The sequence below is a fragment of the Urocampus carinirostris genome, chromosome 5 (assembly GCF_059441175.1).
Source record: "Urocampus carinirostris isolate Australia breed hairy pipefish chromosome 5, RoL_Ucar_1.0, whole genome shotgun sequence".
Lineage (NCBI taxonomy): Eukaryota > Metazoa > Chordata > Actinopteri > Syngnathiformes > Syngnathidae > Urocampus > Urocampus carinirostris.
This window is the reverse complement of record NC_142353.1, coordinates 45,739,831-45,757,275: the sequence shown is the minus strand read 5'-3', so window position 1 is coordinate 45,757,275 and position 17,445 is coordinate 45,739,831. Positions and strand designations below refer to the sequence as shown.

General features: G+C 43.4%; 1 protein-coding gene across 1 annotated transcript in view; it reads right to left on the bottom strand.

Moving 5' to 3' along the window:
• Window positions 1-302: 302 nt before the first annotated feature.
• The window catches only part of LOC148366516 (transmembrane protein 132C), a 104,808-nt gene continuing 87,665 nt past the window's right edge, over window positions 303-17,445 (bottom strand). Inside the window, 10 exon segments of the mRNA XM_088336973.1 lie at window positions 303-971; window positions 3,010-3,224; window positions 3,309-3,590; window positions 4,340-4,468; window positions 8,426-8,584; window positions 9,224-9,286; window positions 9,383-9,460; window positions 10,362-10,493; window positions 10,564-10,627; window positions 11,400-11,614. Of these exon segments, the coding sequence (XP_088193099.1) occupies window positions 452-971; window positions 3,010-3,224; window positions 3,309-3,590; window positions 4,340-4,468; window positions 8,426-8,584; window positions 9,224-9,286; window positions 9,383-9,460; window positions 10,362-10,493; window positions 10,564-10,627; window positions 11,400-11,614 (1,857 nt within the window). The 3' untranslated portion in view covers window positions 303-451.

Below are 17,445 nucleotides of genomic sequence, written 5' to 3'. Positions count from 1 at the left end.
ACTTCCTGTTTGTGCGGAAGGACATTCGGGACCTGTCCCGGTTTGGAGCCCGACCCCTCCGTGTCCGGGTACAACCGGTGGGGTTGAACCTGACCCTAACGTTGGGTTCAGGGCAGGGTGGGGTTCGAGCCCGACCTCCGAGTCCTGTTCTGAGAGGGGGGGCTGGGACTTGGGCCAAACTCCCCTTTGTCCTGGTCCTCACGAGTCGTCCTCCCTCCTGTGCGTGTAGTTACTGAATTGCGGTCGGCCCTTTTTTTTGCCCGGGGGAGTTCGAGCCGAACCCCCGAGTCAAGTTCCGCTCGGGGACGGCCCCCTGTCACGTCACGGTCCCGACAAATCGTCTTCCCTCCTGTGCGTGGAGTTACTGAATTGCGACTGGTTTGTGTCCTGCCTCGGGAGGTCGAGCCGGACCCCCGAGTCAAGCTCCGCCTCTCCCGTCTTGTCCCCGTTCTCACAAATTGTCCCGCAGCCCGTGCATATAGCTCCCGATTTGCGATCGGCCCAAATCCACGTCGTGGCACACCCACTTGATGTCGTCCTCGCCCCCCCTCCCCAAAAGGACGGAGGGGTCGGCGTAGGCTCCGCCCCCCGCCTCGCCCGGCCGGTCGGGCAGGACCGTGGCGAAGGACGTAAACTTGACCCGTTTGCGTTTGGATCTGGGCGAAGCGTCGGCGGCGGAACGGCAGCGGTGGGGCTCCGGCAGGGCCCGGGGTAAGGTCTGGCTGCGGGAGACCCCCCGGTGAGCCGCCAGGGGGACCCCGGACCCCTTCAGGAGATAGTTGCTCTCCTCGTAGCCGTCGCGGTCGATGGCCGTGGTGCGCTCGTCCGGCCGGGGCGGGGCCCCCGGGTAGGACCGGTCCCGGTCCGGGGGGTCCGACGGGAGGTCGGCCTCGTTGCCCAGCCACACCCAATCGTGGGCGTGGTTCATGTTGCCGCCGGTCTCCAGCACCGGCACCTGTTTGTGGCGGTACCTGGGGAGTCCGGACCACAAGGAAAAACAAGAATTTGCTTCCGGTTCTGGTTTTATCGGCAAAAGATTCTTACATTTGTTTGTACAATCTCTCCTACGTCACAGAAAATACTTTGGACCTCGTCTTTCATTCGGAAACTGCTTTCAAAGGGTTTCTTTTAAAGCAGGGTTCTTCAAGATGGGTGCCCCCTGTGGACAGTTGAGGGGCCTGCCAGCCTTTTCTGAAAATAGCTCACCGGTGCGGGCTCATTGGGATTTTCTAGTCCAATGATTTTTTTGGTGAGTGGTTGACTGAGTCAAATGAACCCTATTAACCCCATCTCTCTTCTTCTCTTTCTTTCTTTCTTTTTCTTCCTTTCTTCCTTTGTATCTTGTTCTCTGTCCCTCTCCCTCTTTCTCTCCCTATTTATCTCTCTTTGTTTCTCCCTGTCTTTTCTCCTTATTCTTTCTTTTTCTTTGTCTATGTCTTTTTCTTTCTCTCTCTCTGTCTTTTTGTCTCTCTTTCCTGCTTTCCTTTTGTCTTATTTTCTTTCTCTTTCTCTCTCTTACTTGATCTGTTTATCTCTTTTTCTCTCCCATTCTTTTTTCCTTATTCTTTCTCTCTCTTTGTCAATGTCTTTTTATTTCGCTCTTTGTCCTTTGTCTCTTTTTCTTGCTTTCTTTTTGTCTTATTTTCTTTCCTTCTCTCTCCTACTCTACCTATTCATTTTTCTTTCCTTTTCTCCTTATTCTTTCCCGCTCTTTATCTCTCTACGTCTTTCCTTTCTCTCTTCTTTGAGCAATAATGAACCCGGTAATGACCTAGTAAGCGTGGGTGTCCCCATTTGCGCTAATAGGTATCAAAAAGTAGCCGTACGCTTGAAATAACTCGGAGAGTCCTGTTTTAAACAGATCCCATTTTGGAATGGCTTTCAAAGGCAAAGTCGGAGTTTTTGGTTTGAAACCGGAATCCTTACTAGACAACCTTCTTTTTAAGATCTCATCCATCCCCAATGTTCAACTTTTCCGACCCGACCTGACACCAGATTGAAACACTATTCTAAAACCTCGATCCTTGTTTGGAACCTGACTTTGAAATCCAATCCTCCTCTGAAAACCAGACTTTGGTGCTAGGCTTCTACTAGCAAAAGGTTTTCGGACTTGTGTGACCTTCTCCGTACGGATACTTTGGAGCCCAGCTCTCATTAGGAAACTGGTTTCTAACCGGACCTGAATGCCCCGATCCCAGTTTGAAAATGAGACCTGGTTTGAAAGATGGCTTTGAAACCCAAACGCAAACCTGATCCAATAAGACAAATTTGAATGGATTTCAGAAGCAAATCCTGAAACACTTTGTCGGGAAGATTGCCGCGAAACTTTTATCCATCCTTGAAATTTTAATCTGAGGATCAAACCCGTTTTCCAACTTTGCTACCTGGTTTGCTCAACCCTACAACAGACCCAAACCCTATTCTGGAGACCTAATCCCGGTTTGGATTTTGACATCTCGCAATCCGCCAGAAGGCTGCGTTTGCTCGGAAACCGGACTTTGCCAGGAAACGCTTGGAGGTTACTGTTTGTACAACCAGCGATACATAGTACCGACACTTTGGACTGCATCAGGAGTTGAAAACTACTTTCCAACTCTATTTGATAGAAGCAGTTTTGCAGCACTTAAACTTCTTAGAAAGATGGCTGAATTTTCAGGATCTCATCCAAACGTGATTCACACATTTTCTAACCTGACTCCATGGACACCAGATTGAAACCCTAATACTAGAAAGCCAGATCCTGGTTTGGAACCTTCATTTGTAAACCCAAGTTTTAGATGTTTTGAGCTGATAGGAAAACCAGATCGAAACCCTATTCTGAAGGCCTAGTTTCGAACCCTACTGTGTTCTCCTCTCAAACCTGACCTTGGTTGTTAAAATGGACTTTCTGTCATCTAAAGCCAGGGTTACTAACACTGCATCAGAAAAGTTCAACTTGAAGACCTGAATCCCGGTTTCAAGTTCGAGTCGAATCCCACGATTGGACCTCGGTGTCGTTGGGAAGGTCACCTGAAGGCGAAGCTGACACAATTGATGAGGAAGACCAGGATGGCCAGACAGAAGACCCCCAAGAGCGCGTACATCCCGATCTCCAGATCCGAAAGACCCCGGACGCTTTGGCCGGGCTCGCCGTCCTGGGGCAGCTCGACTTGGGTGGGGCCCTGGCCGGCTCCGCCCGCTTTCCCCGCCCGATGGGTGACCGTGCTTTTCGTGGTTAGGCTGACCTGTCGATCAAACGGAGAGAGACGCTCGTTACGGTTTTTAGAAGAAAAAGACGAAGCCCTAAAAACGTGTTCTTGCGGCTTCACCTTCCTCATGGCGCCTTCCTCCCGATCCGGCGCTAAACTCTTGGACCTCCAGCCCTCGTCGTGCTCCCCGATCTTCAGTAAGTCGGTGGCGTTGTCGGCCCCGCCACCTTCTTCCGGGACTCCGCCTCCGGCGTCGCCGAATTTGACGGCGACGTAGCCCACGCCCGCCGCCAGCACGCTCTTCCTTTTGGACTTCTGGCAGCTCTCGGAGATGAGCATCTCCACGCGCACTAGCGCCCCCTGGCCTTCGCCCTCCGCCACCACCAAAGGCCACTCTTGCTCCTGGACACAACCGGATGAACATTTACGTCCGTGCTGTAGAGAAAATCGCTTCAACTCATATTTATCCGATTCGGAATCTGATTCGGTAACCGATTTGGCGGAGAGACGGTGGTCACGATTTACCACACAAATGAGTTTCCAAAAAAGCCTCTTTTTTGTCTCTCGTATCATTTGTCAAGGAGATACAGCGATAATGATCATGATTGATCAGTCCAAAAGGAAAATATAGAGACACAGACACACAATTAAATGATGCACATGGTTTGACTCTAACAAACTACGTTTTATTGTAAAGATAAAGGGCGAGGGAGGCGATCGCGCCTCTCTTTTAAAGGCTCTTGATGTCAGTCATCTGACATTTCTGTCGATGCTTTTCAACAGGTGGATTAAGTGATGATAGGCCAAATTTCGTTCAGACAGGCAACAAAATAAATCCTCTGGCATGAGACAAGGCATACGGGCACATCATTCATCTTTGGATACCAATGAACACTTGAGGCTTTGAAATCCTGATTATACAGCTGGAGAGTCTGTTATTTACTGCGAATGGATCTTTTGGTGTCTGTTGGAAAAGGTTGGGGAAAATGCTTTTGTATCGAGGCAGTACCCTACAAAGGACAGGCAAACAAATCATTGGTAGAGTAGTCGAGTGAGTATCTAACTGAGTCAGTCCCTGGCCCATCGCAACAAGCTAACGAGAAAAAAACAAGCGAGTGTCGACGTCATTCAAGGTGGATGGAAACTCCCACCTGATCGGCGACAGAGACGACGTCTTCGTCCAATGAGACGGCAGACAGCAGGAAGTCTTTGGGGTGATAGATGTCCAGCGGCGTGACGGAGCCGTCGCTGTAGTGGATCCAAGCGCTGATGGACGCCTCCTGAAAGAAAAAAATCAGACGTACGCCTGACTGCTTTCTGCTTAATGCACCCGAGGAATAGGACGGTTGACATACTGCGGAGTAATGCGATGTCGTTACTAGCTCCTTGGTGATTTTGCTTGCAGAACTAATCAACCCATCCGCTGACCAACCGAACAAAGCTCATTCTCTTTCAACCAACTCGCCGACTGACAGACGGACCGACCGAAGCTTAGTCTCTTCCGACCAACCCATCGTTACGGTCTCTTATGACCGATCCACTGAATAACCAACCAACCAATTAACCAACGAAGAAACCATCCACGCTTGTAGTCTCTTCCAACCAACTGACTGACTGACTGACTGACTGACTAACAGACGGACCAACCGACGAACCAAGCTAATACTAACTCAATGACCGAAACTGAAACCAACTAGATCATCTGCTAATCCCCAAAGCGAGAGAGTCACAAAAGAGACAAACCGAGTGAGGTTCTTTGCGACTGACAGACTGGACAATTAAGTCATGGAGCGACCGACGTCACCAAGGTTAGCATACGGGCTAACTGCAGGAGCGGAATCCCGAGGAACAGGCGACTTCCAGTAGCTAACGGTGTACACAACCAAGGAGAGAAGGACTTGATGAGTTTGGTGACGGTAAGGATTTCCCTTTAAGGGAGGTTAGCTTCCACCTCACCTCCAACGAGAAAACCAGCAGATAGCAAAACGGCTTGGGAAAAAAAGCGTCGGGGGCTAATGAGGACGTGATTACGGCGAGAGACAGATAAGAAGATGGCGGCGCGGCGGATGGGGATTACTCTTGGGAGGAGATGATTGGCACCTCCGGCATTTTCCCGCCTCCCTACTGGCTGAAAAGATAGCCAGAGACCCAAAGGGGAAAAAATACCTTCGTGTCGCCAAACCGGCAAAACAACTCAAAGTAAAAAAAAAAAAATGGCTTCCCGTTTCTATTGGAGTCCACCGATCGCAGGCTAAAACACTAGCAGGATATTGATGGCTTTGAAAAGAAAATCATTTTGGGTTGTGAAAAAAAGTGCAAAAATGTCAGGAAAAGGCTTGAATTTTGGCTAAAGTGCTTAAGAAAGCCATCGCCACGTTTCTTTCGGGAGTCCGACTCGATAGAGCGCGCAAGGAATGACGAGTTTTGCGTGAAAATGACGCCGAGACGCCATCGTGACCGTATTGTCACCGCCTCTGTCAGTCGGACCCAATAGGACAGCTCTCTTTAGAAAACCTGCTCTTCAGGCTCGGCTCTCTGAGTACAGCGGGCCCTTTCGGCTCCCAAAGAGCTCCTTTGATATATTATCAATAATAATCATGAATCATAAAAAAAGATTAGGTATACAGATGATTTAGTAAAAGACTCTAAGATCGAAAGATTGAATGCACTCTGCTTTGGAGCCATCAATATTTTTAAAATGAGTCCAAATTTGCCTCATTTTCTGCTTTTTATATATATACAGTTCTTTCTTTCTTTTTTATCTTCCATACAGAAATCCATTATTACCCATGGCTATAGAACCCTTTCCATCCGTGTAAACATGTGTGACGTAGCCAATGCTTGAGGCAGAATGGCAGAATTCATGTCACTTTACAGAAGGCAATCGGAACATGAAGATTGTGGATCATAGATACAGGGAGTGCAGAATTATTAGGCAAGTTGTATTTTTGAGGATTAATTTTATTATTGAACAACAACCATGTTCTTAATGAACCCAAAAGTCTCATTAATATCAAAGCTGAATATTTTGGAAGTTGGAGTGGGGCTTTTTTAGTTTTAGCTATTTTAGGAGGATATCTGTGTGTGCAGGTGACTATTACTGTGCATAATTATTAGGCAACTTAACAAAAAACAAATGTATACCCATTTCAATTATTTATTTTCATCAGGGAAACAAATATAACAGCTCAACATTCACAAATATACATATCTGACATTCAAAAACAAAACAAAAACAAATCAGTGACCAATATAGCCACCTTTCTTTGCAAGGACACTCAAAAGCCTGCCATCCATGGATTCTGTCAGTGCTTTGATCTGTTCACGATCAACATTGCGTGCAGCAGCAACCACAGCCTCCCAGACACTGTTCAGAGAGGTGTACTGTTTTCCCTCCTTGTAAATCTCACATTTGATGAGGGACCACAGGTTCTCTATGGGGTTCAGATCAGGTGAACAAGGAGGCCATGTCATTAGTTTTTCTTCTTTTAGACCCTTTCTTGCCAGCCACGCTGTGGAGTACTTGGATGCGTGTGATGGAGCGTTGTCCTGCATGAAAATCATGTTTTTCTTGAAGGATGCGTACTTCTTTCTGTACCACTGCTTGAAGAAGGTGTCTTCCAGAAACTGGCAGTAGGACTGGGAGTTGAGCTTGAGTCCATCCTCAACCCGAAAAGGCCCCACAAGCTCATCTTTGATTATACCAGCCCATACCAGTACCCCACATCCACCTTGCTGGCGTCTGAGGCGGACTGGAGCTCTCTGCCCTTTACCGATCCAGCCACGGGCCCATCCATCTGGCCCATCGAGACTCACTCTCATTTCATCAGTCCATAAAACCTTAGAAAAATCCGTCTTGAGATTTTTCTTGGCCCAGTCTTGACGTTTCAGCTTGTGTGTCTTGTTCAGTGGTGGTCGTTTTTCAGCCTTTCTTACCTTGGCCATGTCTCTGAGTATTGCACACCTTGTGCTTTTGGGCACTCCAGTGATGTTGCAGCTCTGAAATATGGCAAAACTGGTGGCAAGTGGCATCTTGGCAGCTGTACGCTTGACTTTTCTCAGTTCACGGGCAGTTATTTTGCGCCTTGGTTTTTCTACACGCTTCTTGCGACCCTGGTGACTATTTTGAATGTAACGCTTGATTGTTCGATGATCACGCTTCAGAAGCTTGGCAATTTTAAGAGTGCTGCATCCCTCTGCAAGATATCTCACTATTTTTGACTTTTCAGAGCCTGTCAAGTCCCTCTTCTGACCCATTTTGCCAAAGGAAAGGAAGTTGCCTAATAATTATGCACACCTGATATAGGGTGTTGATGTCATTAGACCACACCCTTTCTCATTACAGAGATGCACATCACCTGATATGCTTAATTGGTAGTAGGCTTTCGAGCCTATACAGCTTGGAGTAAGACAACATGCATAAAGAGGATGATGTGGTCAAAATACTCATTTGCCTAATAATTCTGCACTCCCTGTAAGAACAGCTCAAAAGTGCACAAAGTATGTGCTAGCAGCAAGTAAGCCACTTAATTGTAGTCATCAAAAATCCTGGAATAAATAATTGGCCTTCAAAGTGCTTGAATTTGGCCTTGAATTAGGGTGGGCCAACCCTAAAAAAGACTTCAGTTGGCTTGGAAAAAGAACTTCCCTCGGGTTAAAAGTTACCCACAAAATAAATATATATATATATATATATATATATGGCTGTTTTGCTCGATGAAATCCATCGCCTAAAAATGATCGTTTGAAAAATAGGTCTTGATGCAGGGGTGGGCAAACTGCGGCCCGAGGGCCACATGCAAAATACTACGAAAATACTGCAGAAATACTACTACAGGAATTCTACAAAATGCATCCACGGGACTAGAAAATATTGCAGAAATACGACCAAAACGCATTTACAGAAATACTACAAAAATACATTCAGTAAAACACGACAGTAATACTATGCTAAAGAAAAATGACCGGAGGAATACTCCAGAAGAACCAAAAAACAGAAGTAATACGACAAAACTGGATATCAAATGTGGTGCTTAAAAACGGGCACCTACTGGTTTCTATTTGATGAGACAAATTTACTTAGCAACAAGTATAAAAAGAGGATGTATTTAAAGAAATTGTCAAGGTCACCAGGAGGGTCCCACTCCAGCCCCGTCTTGTTGTAACCCAAAATATAAAAAAGAAATTAGTAAGAAAAATTCCAATGTAAACGAGAAAAGTGTGTGGGATGGGGGTACCTGTTTGGGGGCCCGCATCACCTCCGAGGCGGTGGCGGTCATCAGGACGGCCTGATAGTGGGCCCCGGGGGGCCCGGGAGCCCCGGCAGGGGCCACGGCAGGGGCCACGCTCAGCCCCAAGGAGGCCACCAGCTGGACGCCCATGTCCACGATGCTCACCTGCGCACATCAGACCGCACCTCGCTCAAAAAATAGAAAAAGTTCGTTTTGAGTTTTCGTTTTGATTTTGAAGGAGACACTCAGACAGGAAGTGACATCATATTTGGAAACATATTGCTTGTATTTAAACATTTGAGTTTGTGCTTGGGATTCAGACACGCTCTATTTTCCTTGTATGTTTTAGTTTGACTCTGTTTTGGATGAAAGTGGGGATCGGACGCTCGTCTTCACTCGACCGACCCACTTGTGTTTCCGAACCTATTCTTTTCTAGATCGATACGTTTCTTAAAGTATTTGACTGAAATTGTCGATATCTTTGCGGTTTTTGTCAATGGTTTGTGGTGTCAACCCCGCAGTAGTTTCAGTTCGAATTCAAGTGGCGCTCGGACGCTCATCTCGACTCATCCCCATCGTCTTGTGATTTTCCAAAGCTTTTCTTTTGTAGATATTTTTGATCTATTTCACTGAAATTGTTAATAAAACGTTGTGGTTTTTGTGTTTTGGATGAAAATGGAACTTGGACGCCTGTCTTGAGGAGTTAAGCTAATGTTAAACTGTGTACCATACACACACACACACACACACACACACAGATAGAAATAGCTTGGGTCCTGCTGACGATACCGGACAAATTCTCACCTTGTCATCCAATACGGTCACCGTTTTCTCGGCCAAGATGGAGTCCGAGAGGGGCGACAGAACCTGCCCGGCGACAGCGGAAAAACAACAACCTCAAAGCATGCTGGGTACCGGCACGCCAAAAAGATGTTCCCGGTATCCCGTCTGAGCAAGACGTACCTGTATGGTGGTGATGCCGAGGTCTCGTCCAATCAGAACGCGGCCGTCCACCAGTTTGGCGATGCGTTCGTCTTCCACCTTTGGAGTAGGACATTAGGAAATCTGAGTGCCATTCCTTTTCATTCAAAAAGACACTATAACAGGTAATATACATAAATGGATGGATTTTTCTTTCCCCCTTTACTGTATTTTCCTTTCTATTTGTCTTTTGTCTTTTTTCTTGGAAATTTCCTTTTCTCTTTTCTTTCTTACTTTCCTTTATTTTCCGTTTTATTTGCTTTTTTCTTGACTTCTTTCATTTATTCCTTCTTTATTTTTTTCTAGCTTTTTCCTTTCTTATTTCTTTTTTTTTCCCTATTTCGTTCTTTTCTGCCTTTTCTTTTATTGTGAAAAGCTCGGCAGATAATGTGTCACTTGGAGATTCCATAATTTGTATTGTCCCGAGGACACATATCTCATTTTATTGTGATTTTGTGTGTATTTCTGTAGTATTTTTGTAGTATTTCTTTAGTAGTATTTACGTAGTCATATTTTTGTATTAGAGTATTACTGAAGTATTATTTTTGTCATTCAGAAATATATGACGTCCCTAATTTTAAGCACTGAGTATCCTCTCTCTCTCTCTCTCTCTCTCTCTCTCTCTCTCTCTCTCTCTCTCTCTATATATATATATATATATATATATATATAGATATATATATATCTATATATATGTATATACGTGTGTGTGTCTATCTATCTATATCTATCTATAGCTATCTATATATGTCTATCCATCTATATCTATCTATCTATATCTATCTATATTTATCTATCTATATATTTCTATCTATATATGTCTATCTATATATATATATATATATATATATATATATATATATCTTTCTATCTATATATGTCTGTCTTTTTTTTTTTTTTTTCAGAATCTGAAAAAGAATCAAAACAAGCAATGTATTTTTATGTTTTTGTTAGCACTCACCTTAAGTCGATCCAGGACCAGGTGAGTGATGTCCGCCAGCCAATCAGCACCCAGCATGGGGACGGCCTCCCCGCCCGGGTCGCTGGGTTCGGCCACAAAGTGGGTGAGGACCCTCACCAGGGCGTACTGGTACTAAAAGAGTGGAAAAGGGGGTCCCCGTTAGAGCGCCCCGTGGTGTTGCAGGGCCCGTGACCACGCTCACCTGCAGCGTGCAGCCTTTGCCCCGCCTCTCGTCCTCGTCTTCGTCTTCGCTGTCGCGAGTCGGCCTAAAAGAAATACCTCCGTAGTTAGTATTGCCACAATTTCTGCTACCGACATTGCCAATGAAGTTATGGTTTTTGTCAACGGTTTGTGATGTGGTGTCGCTCTATGTTTCAATTTGACTTTGTTTTGGATGAAAGTGGAGCTTGGACGCTCACCTCCATTCGGCACTTTTTTCAAAAAAAAAGGGTTTCGACTAGAAACAATATCATCCGGATTGTTCTGGAAGGGAAATATTTCTTTGGGATTATTCTTTAAATGTGTTTAAAGAATGAAGACGAAGGAATGTTTGGCGAGTATGAATCTGTTCTTGACTCTAGCCGACTCCCACTAGGGGATACGGCTTCCGTAGATCGATAGATTAAAAAAAATGGCTTAGTGTTTCTTGGGGAAAAATAAGGGATTTTTATTCGTTGACCAAAAAAAACGCCTATGAAAGCATAATTTATTTTTTCTTTGTCTCTTTCTTTTGTTTTCAAGTAGGGACGAAGTATCACTGGCGAGTATCGGTGGGGAGTATCGGTGACGAGTATCACTAGCAAGTATTGATGAGGAGTATTGGTGGCAAGTATCACTGGCAAGTATTGGTGGCAAGTATCACTAGCAAGTATCACTAGTGAGTATCGGTGGCGAGTATCACTAGCGAGTATCACTGGCGAGTATCGATGGCGAGTATTACTAGCGAGTATCAGTGGGGAATATTGTTGGCGGGTATCACTAGCGGGCATCACTGGCGAGCATCGGGAGGCGAGTATCGTGGGGAGTATCAGGCAGTACCTCCTGTTGGTAGCGGCAGCGTTGACAGGCACCCTCCATCCTTTGACTTGGCTGAGTTCGGTATCGGTGACCAGTATCTGCAGCGGCAGTTTGGGCACCCAGACGTCGAGCGCTAAGCTCGCCCGAAGGTGCATGTAGGCAAAATGGACGGCGGCCCCCCGCCTGCCGCGCATCTCCTTGCCGTTCACCGATACTTCGCGGCAGTCTCCCGAAACCTAGACGCGACAAAAAGAAGAAGAAGAAAAGGATTATCGCCGCGCTGCCCTCTGCTGGCCACTCTCACGGATGTCAAAAGACCTTGATGGTGGACCCGACCTAAATTCGGTTGACTTCAAAACAATAACAATTTTCTTGCTCTGCCTTTTAGATGAATCTATTTTTATGTGTTTATTTTCAACATATTGTATTTATGTTTCATATAGTATTTTTCTTTTAATTGTATTTATTGCTAATTTTATTTGGCATTTTATATGTGTAATATAATTTGAAGTAATTTATTATTATTATTTTTGTTTTTCGATGAATCAATTTTTTTATTTTTAGTTACATTTTATTGTTTACATTATTTTTTGTATTTTGATATGTATTTATTTTTCATGTTGGGTTTTTTTTTCAATTCAGTTTATTCTTATTTTTATGATTTGTATTTGTTTTATTGTTCATTCAAAACATTTTTATTTTGATACATTCAATTTTGTCTTGTATTTTTATTCAAATATATCAATTTTGTTGTTTATTTGTATTCGTTGTTTTTGTTTTTATTTATCTTTTATTTTGCGTCGCAGTTATATGGTTTATTTGTAATATTTTCTCATTTTTATGTATTTAGTATTGTATTTTTTTATTTAATCGTATTTATTTTACCTTTTAGGTTTTATTTATATATATATTACATTTTAATTTGAATAAAAATTAAATTCTTTGTTTACATTTTCTTTTGTAATTTTATATATTTCATATTTCATTTTTGACAATTGAAAAGCAATTTCATATGCTGATTTTCTCCTCCGAATGGCATCAAAATAAAAGTCTTTGCCCCCCTGGATAATGGGGACAAAGAAGGAGGAATCCCAGGAGGTGCGGGGGGGCCTCGGCAAGGACGCCCGGCACACGCCAACCTCGAGACTTGAACCCGTGTTTCCTTCCCACCCTTTACATCGACGAGCTTAAAATCCGGGCTTTTTTGAGGGGCTTGGGCGGCGCCCTCACCCCCACATGATGCCAAAGGCAGCGTCGGTAAAAGATTCCACAAGGAATATGGCGGAATTGGCGGAATAAGGAATTGGCGAATATCTTATTCTGGCCGGCTACGAAGTCACTCCTTCAAAGACGTCGATGATCATAAAATCGGGCTTATTGATCAGTATTGTCAACCGCTAAAGAGCAACGCTTGTTGGGTCCCGACCCTTCCGATCACTCGGAAAAAAGAGGATTTGTTTCTCAGAAAACGGCACTGCGCCATAGAGAAACTTTTTCCAGTCCTTTTTTTTTTCCTGCGGTGACTTTTGCCGAGTCAGCGGCGACAAAAACAAAAGGAATCGAAAAGCGTCCTTTCCACGCTACGCACACCAGGAAGGAGTTATTTGCTGCGAACGCTTTTGGAGGACGCTGAAGAATGCATTTTGTCCGCTTCCCACTTTTTCAAGCGCAACAAAGCAGTTTGGCCACAAAACAAGAAAATGACAATCCGGTAGAAAACAACAACACGTGGCTTTTTTCGCTACCGTGTCGATGAGCGCCGTCGGGATCGCAAATAGAAAGGGAGAACGGTGGGATGGAATTCCTACAATTGTCACTCATTAAGAAGGATAATTATACAGGATCCGGAATAGCGCCACGGCGGGGGGTCTCCGAGGTGAGGACCGTCGAGGCGCACCTCTTCTGAAAAGAGCTCTCCGGTGCCGGGTCATCGTGATTTCCCGCTCAAACAATTCGTTTTTTGTGGTCGACGGAGTCAAATCAACCCTACTTTCGATAACTAACCTGGTAATCACGTAAATTCGAGTCGATCGTTATTTTTAAGCAATTCGTGTCTTCAACACGTTTATGTTTTCATATTAAGTCTAGTCCTGTTTATTTGTTTGGCCCTTTATCACAAAGAGTCTCAAAAGGCTGCACAGATCAAAGACGATTGCAAACCACAGACTATTATGACACCATCCCCTGATCTAAAACCGACATGAGGGCCAATAATACACAGATTTGTAAGGAAAAAGATGCAAATATTTCTGTTTTGAGACGTGCAAAGCTTCCAGAGACATACCTGAAAAGACTTGCGGCTGTGAACGCAGCAAAAGGAATTCAACAAAGGATCGACTCAAAGATGGCCAACTATTTAGCGAAGCCTACTATTTCTTTATTTCTTTTTTTGTTAGCACACTATCAAATGTTGAATACATATGGCTTGTTTTTACGATTGTTTTTTGCTACGCTAACATCACAGTGAGCTGAGGCCTTTTAAGGCCGTGAGTAGTTTTGGCCACCAGACCTCAGTACGCAAAAAAACAAAAAACAGAAGATGCCTCATCAAAAACACCAACTACTACTAAATTCTAGCAATGTCAATTCAACTCCTGGCCTGGCAGCAATGATTCGTTGACATTGTCGATAAAAATCATCATGGAAATTAGTGTTGCACAATTTTTTGATTTAGTTTACAGGAAATATAACCACCTCCGTTTTAAAACCATCGGTTTTATAAAGCCAAGTCTTTTTAGCTTCGCGGTTCGCTGTCTTCCTACCTTGTTAGATATTTAGCAAGCTATCAGCTAGCTTTTTACATTTTTTTGCATGCTCTCTAGCTAACGTTTGACCATTTTTGCTAGATATCGAGTTAAATGTCATTTCTAGCTAGCTTTATCTAGCCTTTTTTATTTAGCTTTCCCTCTGGCTATGTTGTTGGTGTTTTACTCTTTTGGCTAGCTATCTAGTTCCCTTTTAGCTTTTTACAAGTTGACCTTTCGAGCTAACTATTAGGCTCCCTTTTTAGTTGTTTAGCAAGCTATCAGGCTAATTTGCTATTTTGGAAACGTATATGAGTGGGGGTGGCCCTTTGCGCTATTTGGTAACAAAATGTAGCCGGACGCTTGAAAGAGCTCGGTGACCTCTGCGCGGAAATGATGTCCATTTTTTTTTTTGTATTTCTGGACTCGGATATTTGTTTTCATGTTTGTGTGTTTTTTTTCCTGTAGCATGACCGTCGTTTTATTTTGAAATATTCCCGAAGTCGTTTTTTTTGTCGTATGTCCACGGTAGAGTTTTCTTTGTATTTTTGTCGTCGTTTCGTTTTTGTAGTATTTGCGTCCTTTTGCTTTTGTTGCAAAGGGGACTCAAAGACGGCCCTTTTCAAATATGTAGTCACCGTTTTCTCTTTGATGAACTTCCTCACAAACACAGAAGACCGCTCAAAGGCGATCCTCGTCCAAAACGTTTTCTTTTACATAAGCCTTTCCTCAACGAAGCACGCGTATTTCAGTAGACATCAAAGACCACCTCAGAGGCGACTCAAAGGCGGATTGGCTCGTCCAAAATGTCGCTTGTCGCCACATTTTGAAACACAATAGTCTTTGCCAGTCAAAGACACATCAGGGGCGATATCAAAGGCGGCCAAGAGACAATCCTCACCAAAAATGCCGTCCGCGGTCACCACAGAACAAATTCATACTCGCCAAGTTGACATTTTTTGGTGTGATATCATTGACTTTTTGCAGAGTTGGAAATCATTTGATTTATATTTGGTGCCTTTTTTAAGGATCCTGCACTTTTCATTCAAATAGAAAGCTCAAAGTGTATTCTTGTATTTCAGAGTTTATTCGTTTTTGCGCTGAGAAGTCATTATTTTTTAAATGTACGTTTTGTTGTGTTATTCTCAGGGATTATTTTTTTTTTTTTTGGCATTAAAATGGCTCATTATCGAGATGCGTTCCACGTTGATTTTGAAGTCAAACTATAAAGGCTCTTGTAGTCTAGTATTATAATTTTATCTTTTTAATCCCTTGATAGCAGGTAGCGGCCTTGCACGGCTGACTCTGCTATCAGGGAGTTAGTATGTAAAAGGGAAAAGTGTGAAGCACATTGTAAAGCACTTTGGTAGCTCTTCATTGACTTGAAAAGCACTATAGAGATGCAGACCATTTACATTTACATTTTAATCTCATATAAATGTATTTTGTGCATATATAATTGGTAAGATATGGAATAAATGAAGGAAAGCATCTGGAAAAAGAGTCGTTTGGGAGCCGGCTCCTTTTTGAAACGAGCCGAGCCAAAAAAGGCGCTTCTCTAAAGAGAGTGGGAATTTCCCCGCAGCCGATAATCGAATCAGAGAAACCATCGCTAAGGATTTGTGGACGTTGATCTGACTTGAGGGAGGCCCTCATCCAATCGGAGTCGGTCGGAGGCGGGGTCCCGGGGGAAGAAGCCAATGAGATCCCGACTCCCACCTGTCCGTCATTCCGAACGTTCGAATCGACGAGTCCCGAGAAGATTTTCTCGTTCCGGAGAGTCAAAAACGAATGGAAAAAGTTTGCGATTCGGACACTTTGGATTGCTTCTGCTATAAATGAGGAAAGCTGCTCACGGCGCGTTTAGGAAATTAAAAAAAGAAGATCTCGTTTTGGTCATCGAGCAAAGAGTGTTACGGCCGCACCATAAACTCTCATTTTAGAAATGTCGATTCAAAATCCGTGACTCAACGGAGATGCTCCTCCTTACGTTGACCATTGCAAGACGAGAACAAAGCAGCAAAAAAAAAAAGTATATATATACCCCAAAAAAACCTAAAATAAGAAACCCTTTTTTAAACATGTAAAACGTAAACTAAAAAAAACTGAAACAACCTCCCCCCAAAACAGTAAAAAAACAACATTTGAAAAAAAAAATACAAAACAAGTCAACACACGCGAAAAATTAAACCCAAAAACCTGACTATAAATAAAACAAAACAGCAACAACAAATTAAAAAAAAACACTGTCCCAAAATAAAGAACAAAAACAGATCAAACTCATTCCAACAAAAATAACTATCATCAAAACAAACCAACCCCTTCCAAAATATTTCAAGGAATGTTTCAAGAAAAAAAATACACAAACAAACCACCCTCCAAAAATATGAACAAGAAATAAATAGAAACCAAAACACTCCCTGACCTAATAGACTAAAACAAATTAAAACAATATGTAAAAAATACAAAAACAATTAAAATGTCAAAAAAAAAACTCAAAATCATGAACCAAAAAATATAAAAAATAATAATAATATTTAAAAAAAAAAAGAAAAAAAGTCGAAGGGAAAAACAAAAGCAGATCAAGAAAGAAAAAGCAAACCAGCCGAAGCAAAAAAGACACCAACTCTTCAAAAAGAACCAGGAAGGAAATGTCAACGGCATAAGATAACTCGACGTGACAGAAATTCTGAAAAAACAAACCGTGACCAAAAACAAATTTTTAAAATACCACATAAACAATACAGAAATACCGCTACAAAAATACGACAACGATACAACTAAAGTATGACGACAAAACGAAATACCTGAGTCGGTGCTACGAAATGATTTGGATTGAATCATGAGAATTTGGGAAGCGATTTGATACAAAGAATCCATTTTGAAAAAGAATATCTAGAAATAAAAGATGTGTCTTTTTTAGCCACGAACGGGATGTTGTCTGGGTCACCGGGACGGGCCCCCCGGCCACATTTTGGAACCCGACGCTGCCCTCTGGCCACTCCGAATAATTGCCCACCCTCCGTCCACGCGAATCTTCAAAAGCTTTCGGGACTCCTGCTCACTAAGATCTCGGAAACCAAATCAACAAGAGAGCGCGTGTGTGTGTGCACGCTAGCGTGCTAGCGTCTTAGCGTGCATGTCAATTAGCGTCCTTATTAGCATGCGGCTAGGAGTCGTCCCCAATGTGTCCCTTTGCGCCGCCCCGTCTCTGCCTTTTTGTCAGCCGGCGTTATTCAAATCCAACCTCCACGAATGCTAAATCCGTCTCGCTGCTAGCTTAAGTTTGCAAAGTCGGATGAGGCCTTCCCTTATTTTCCCAA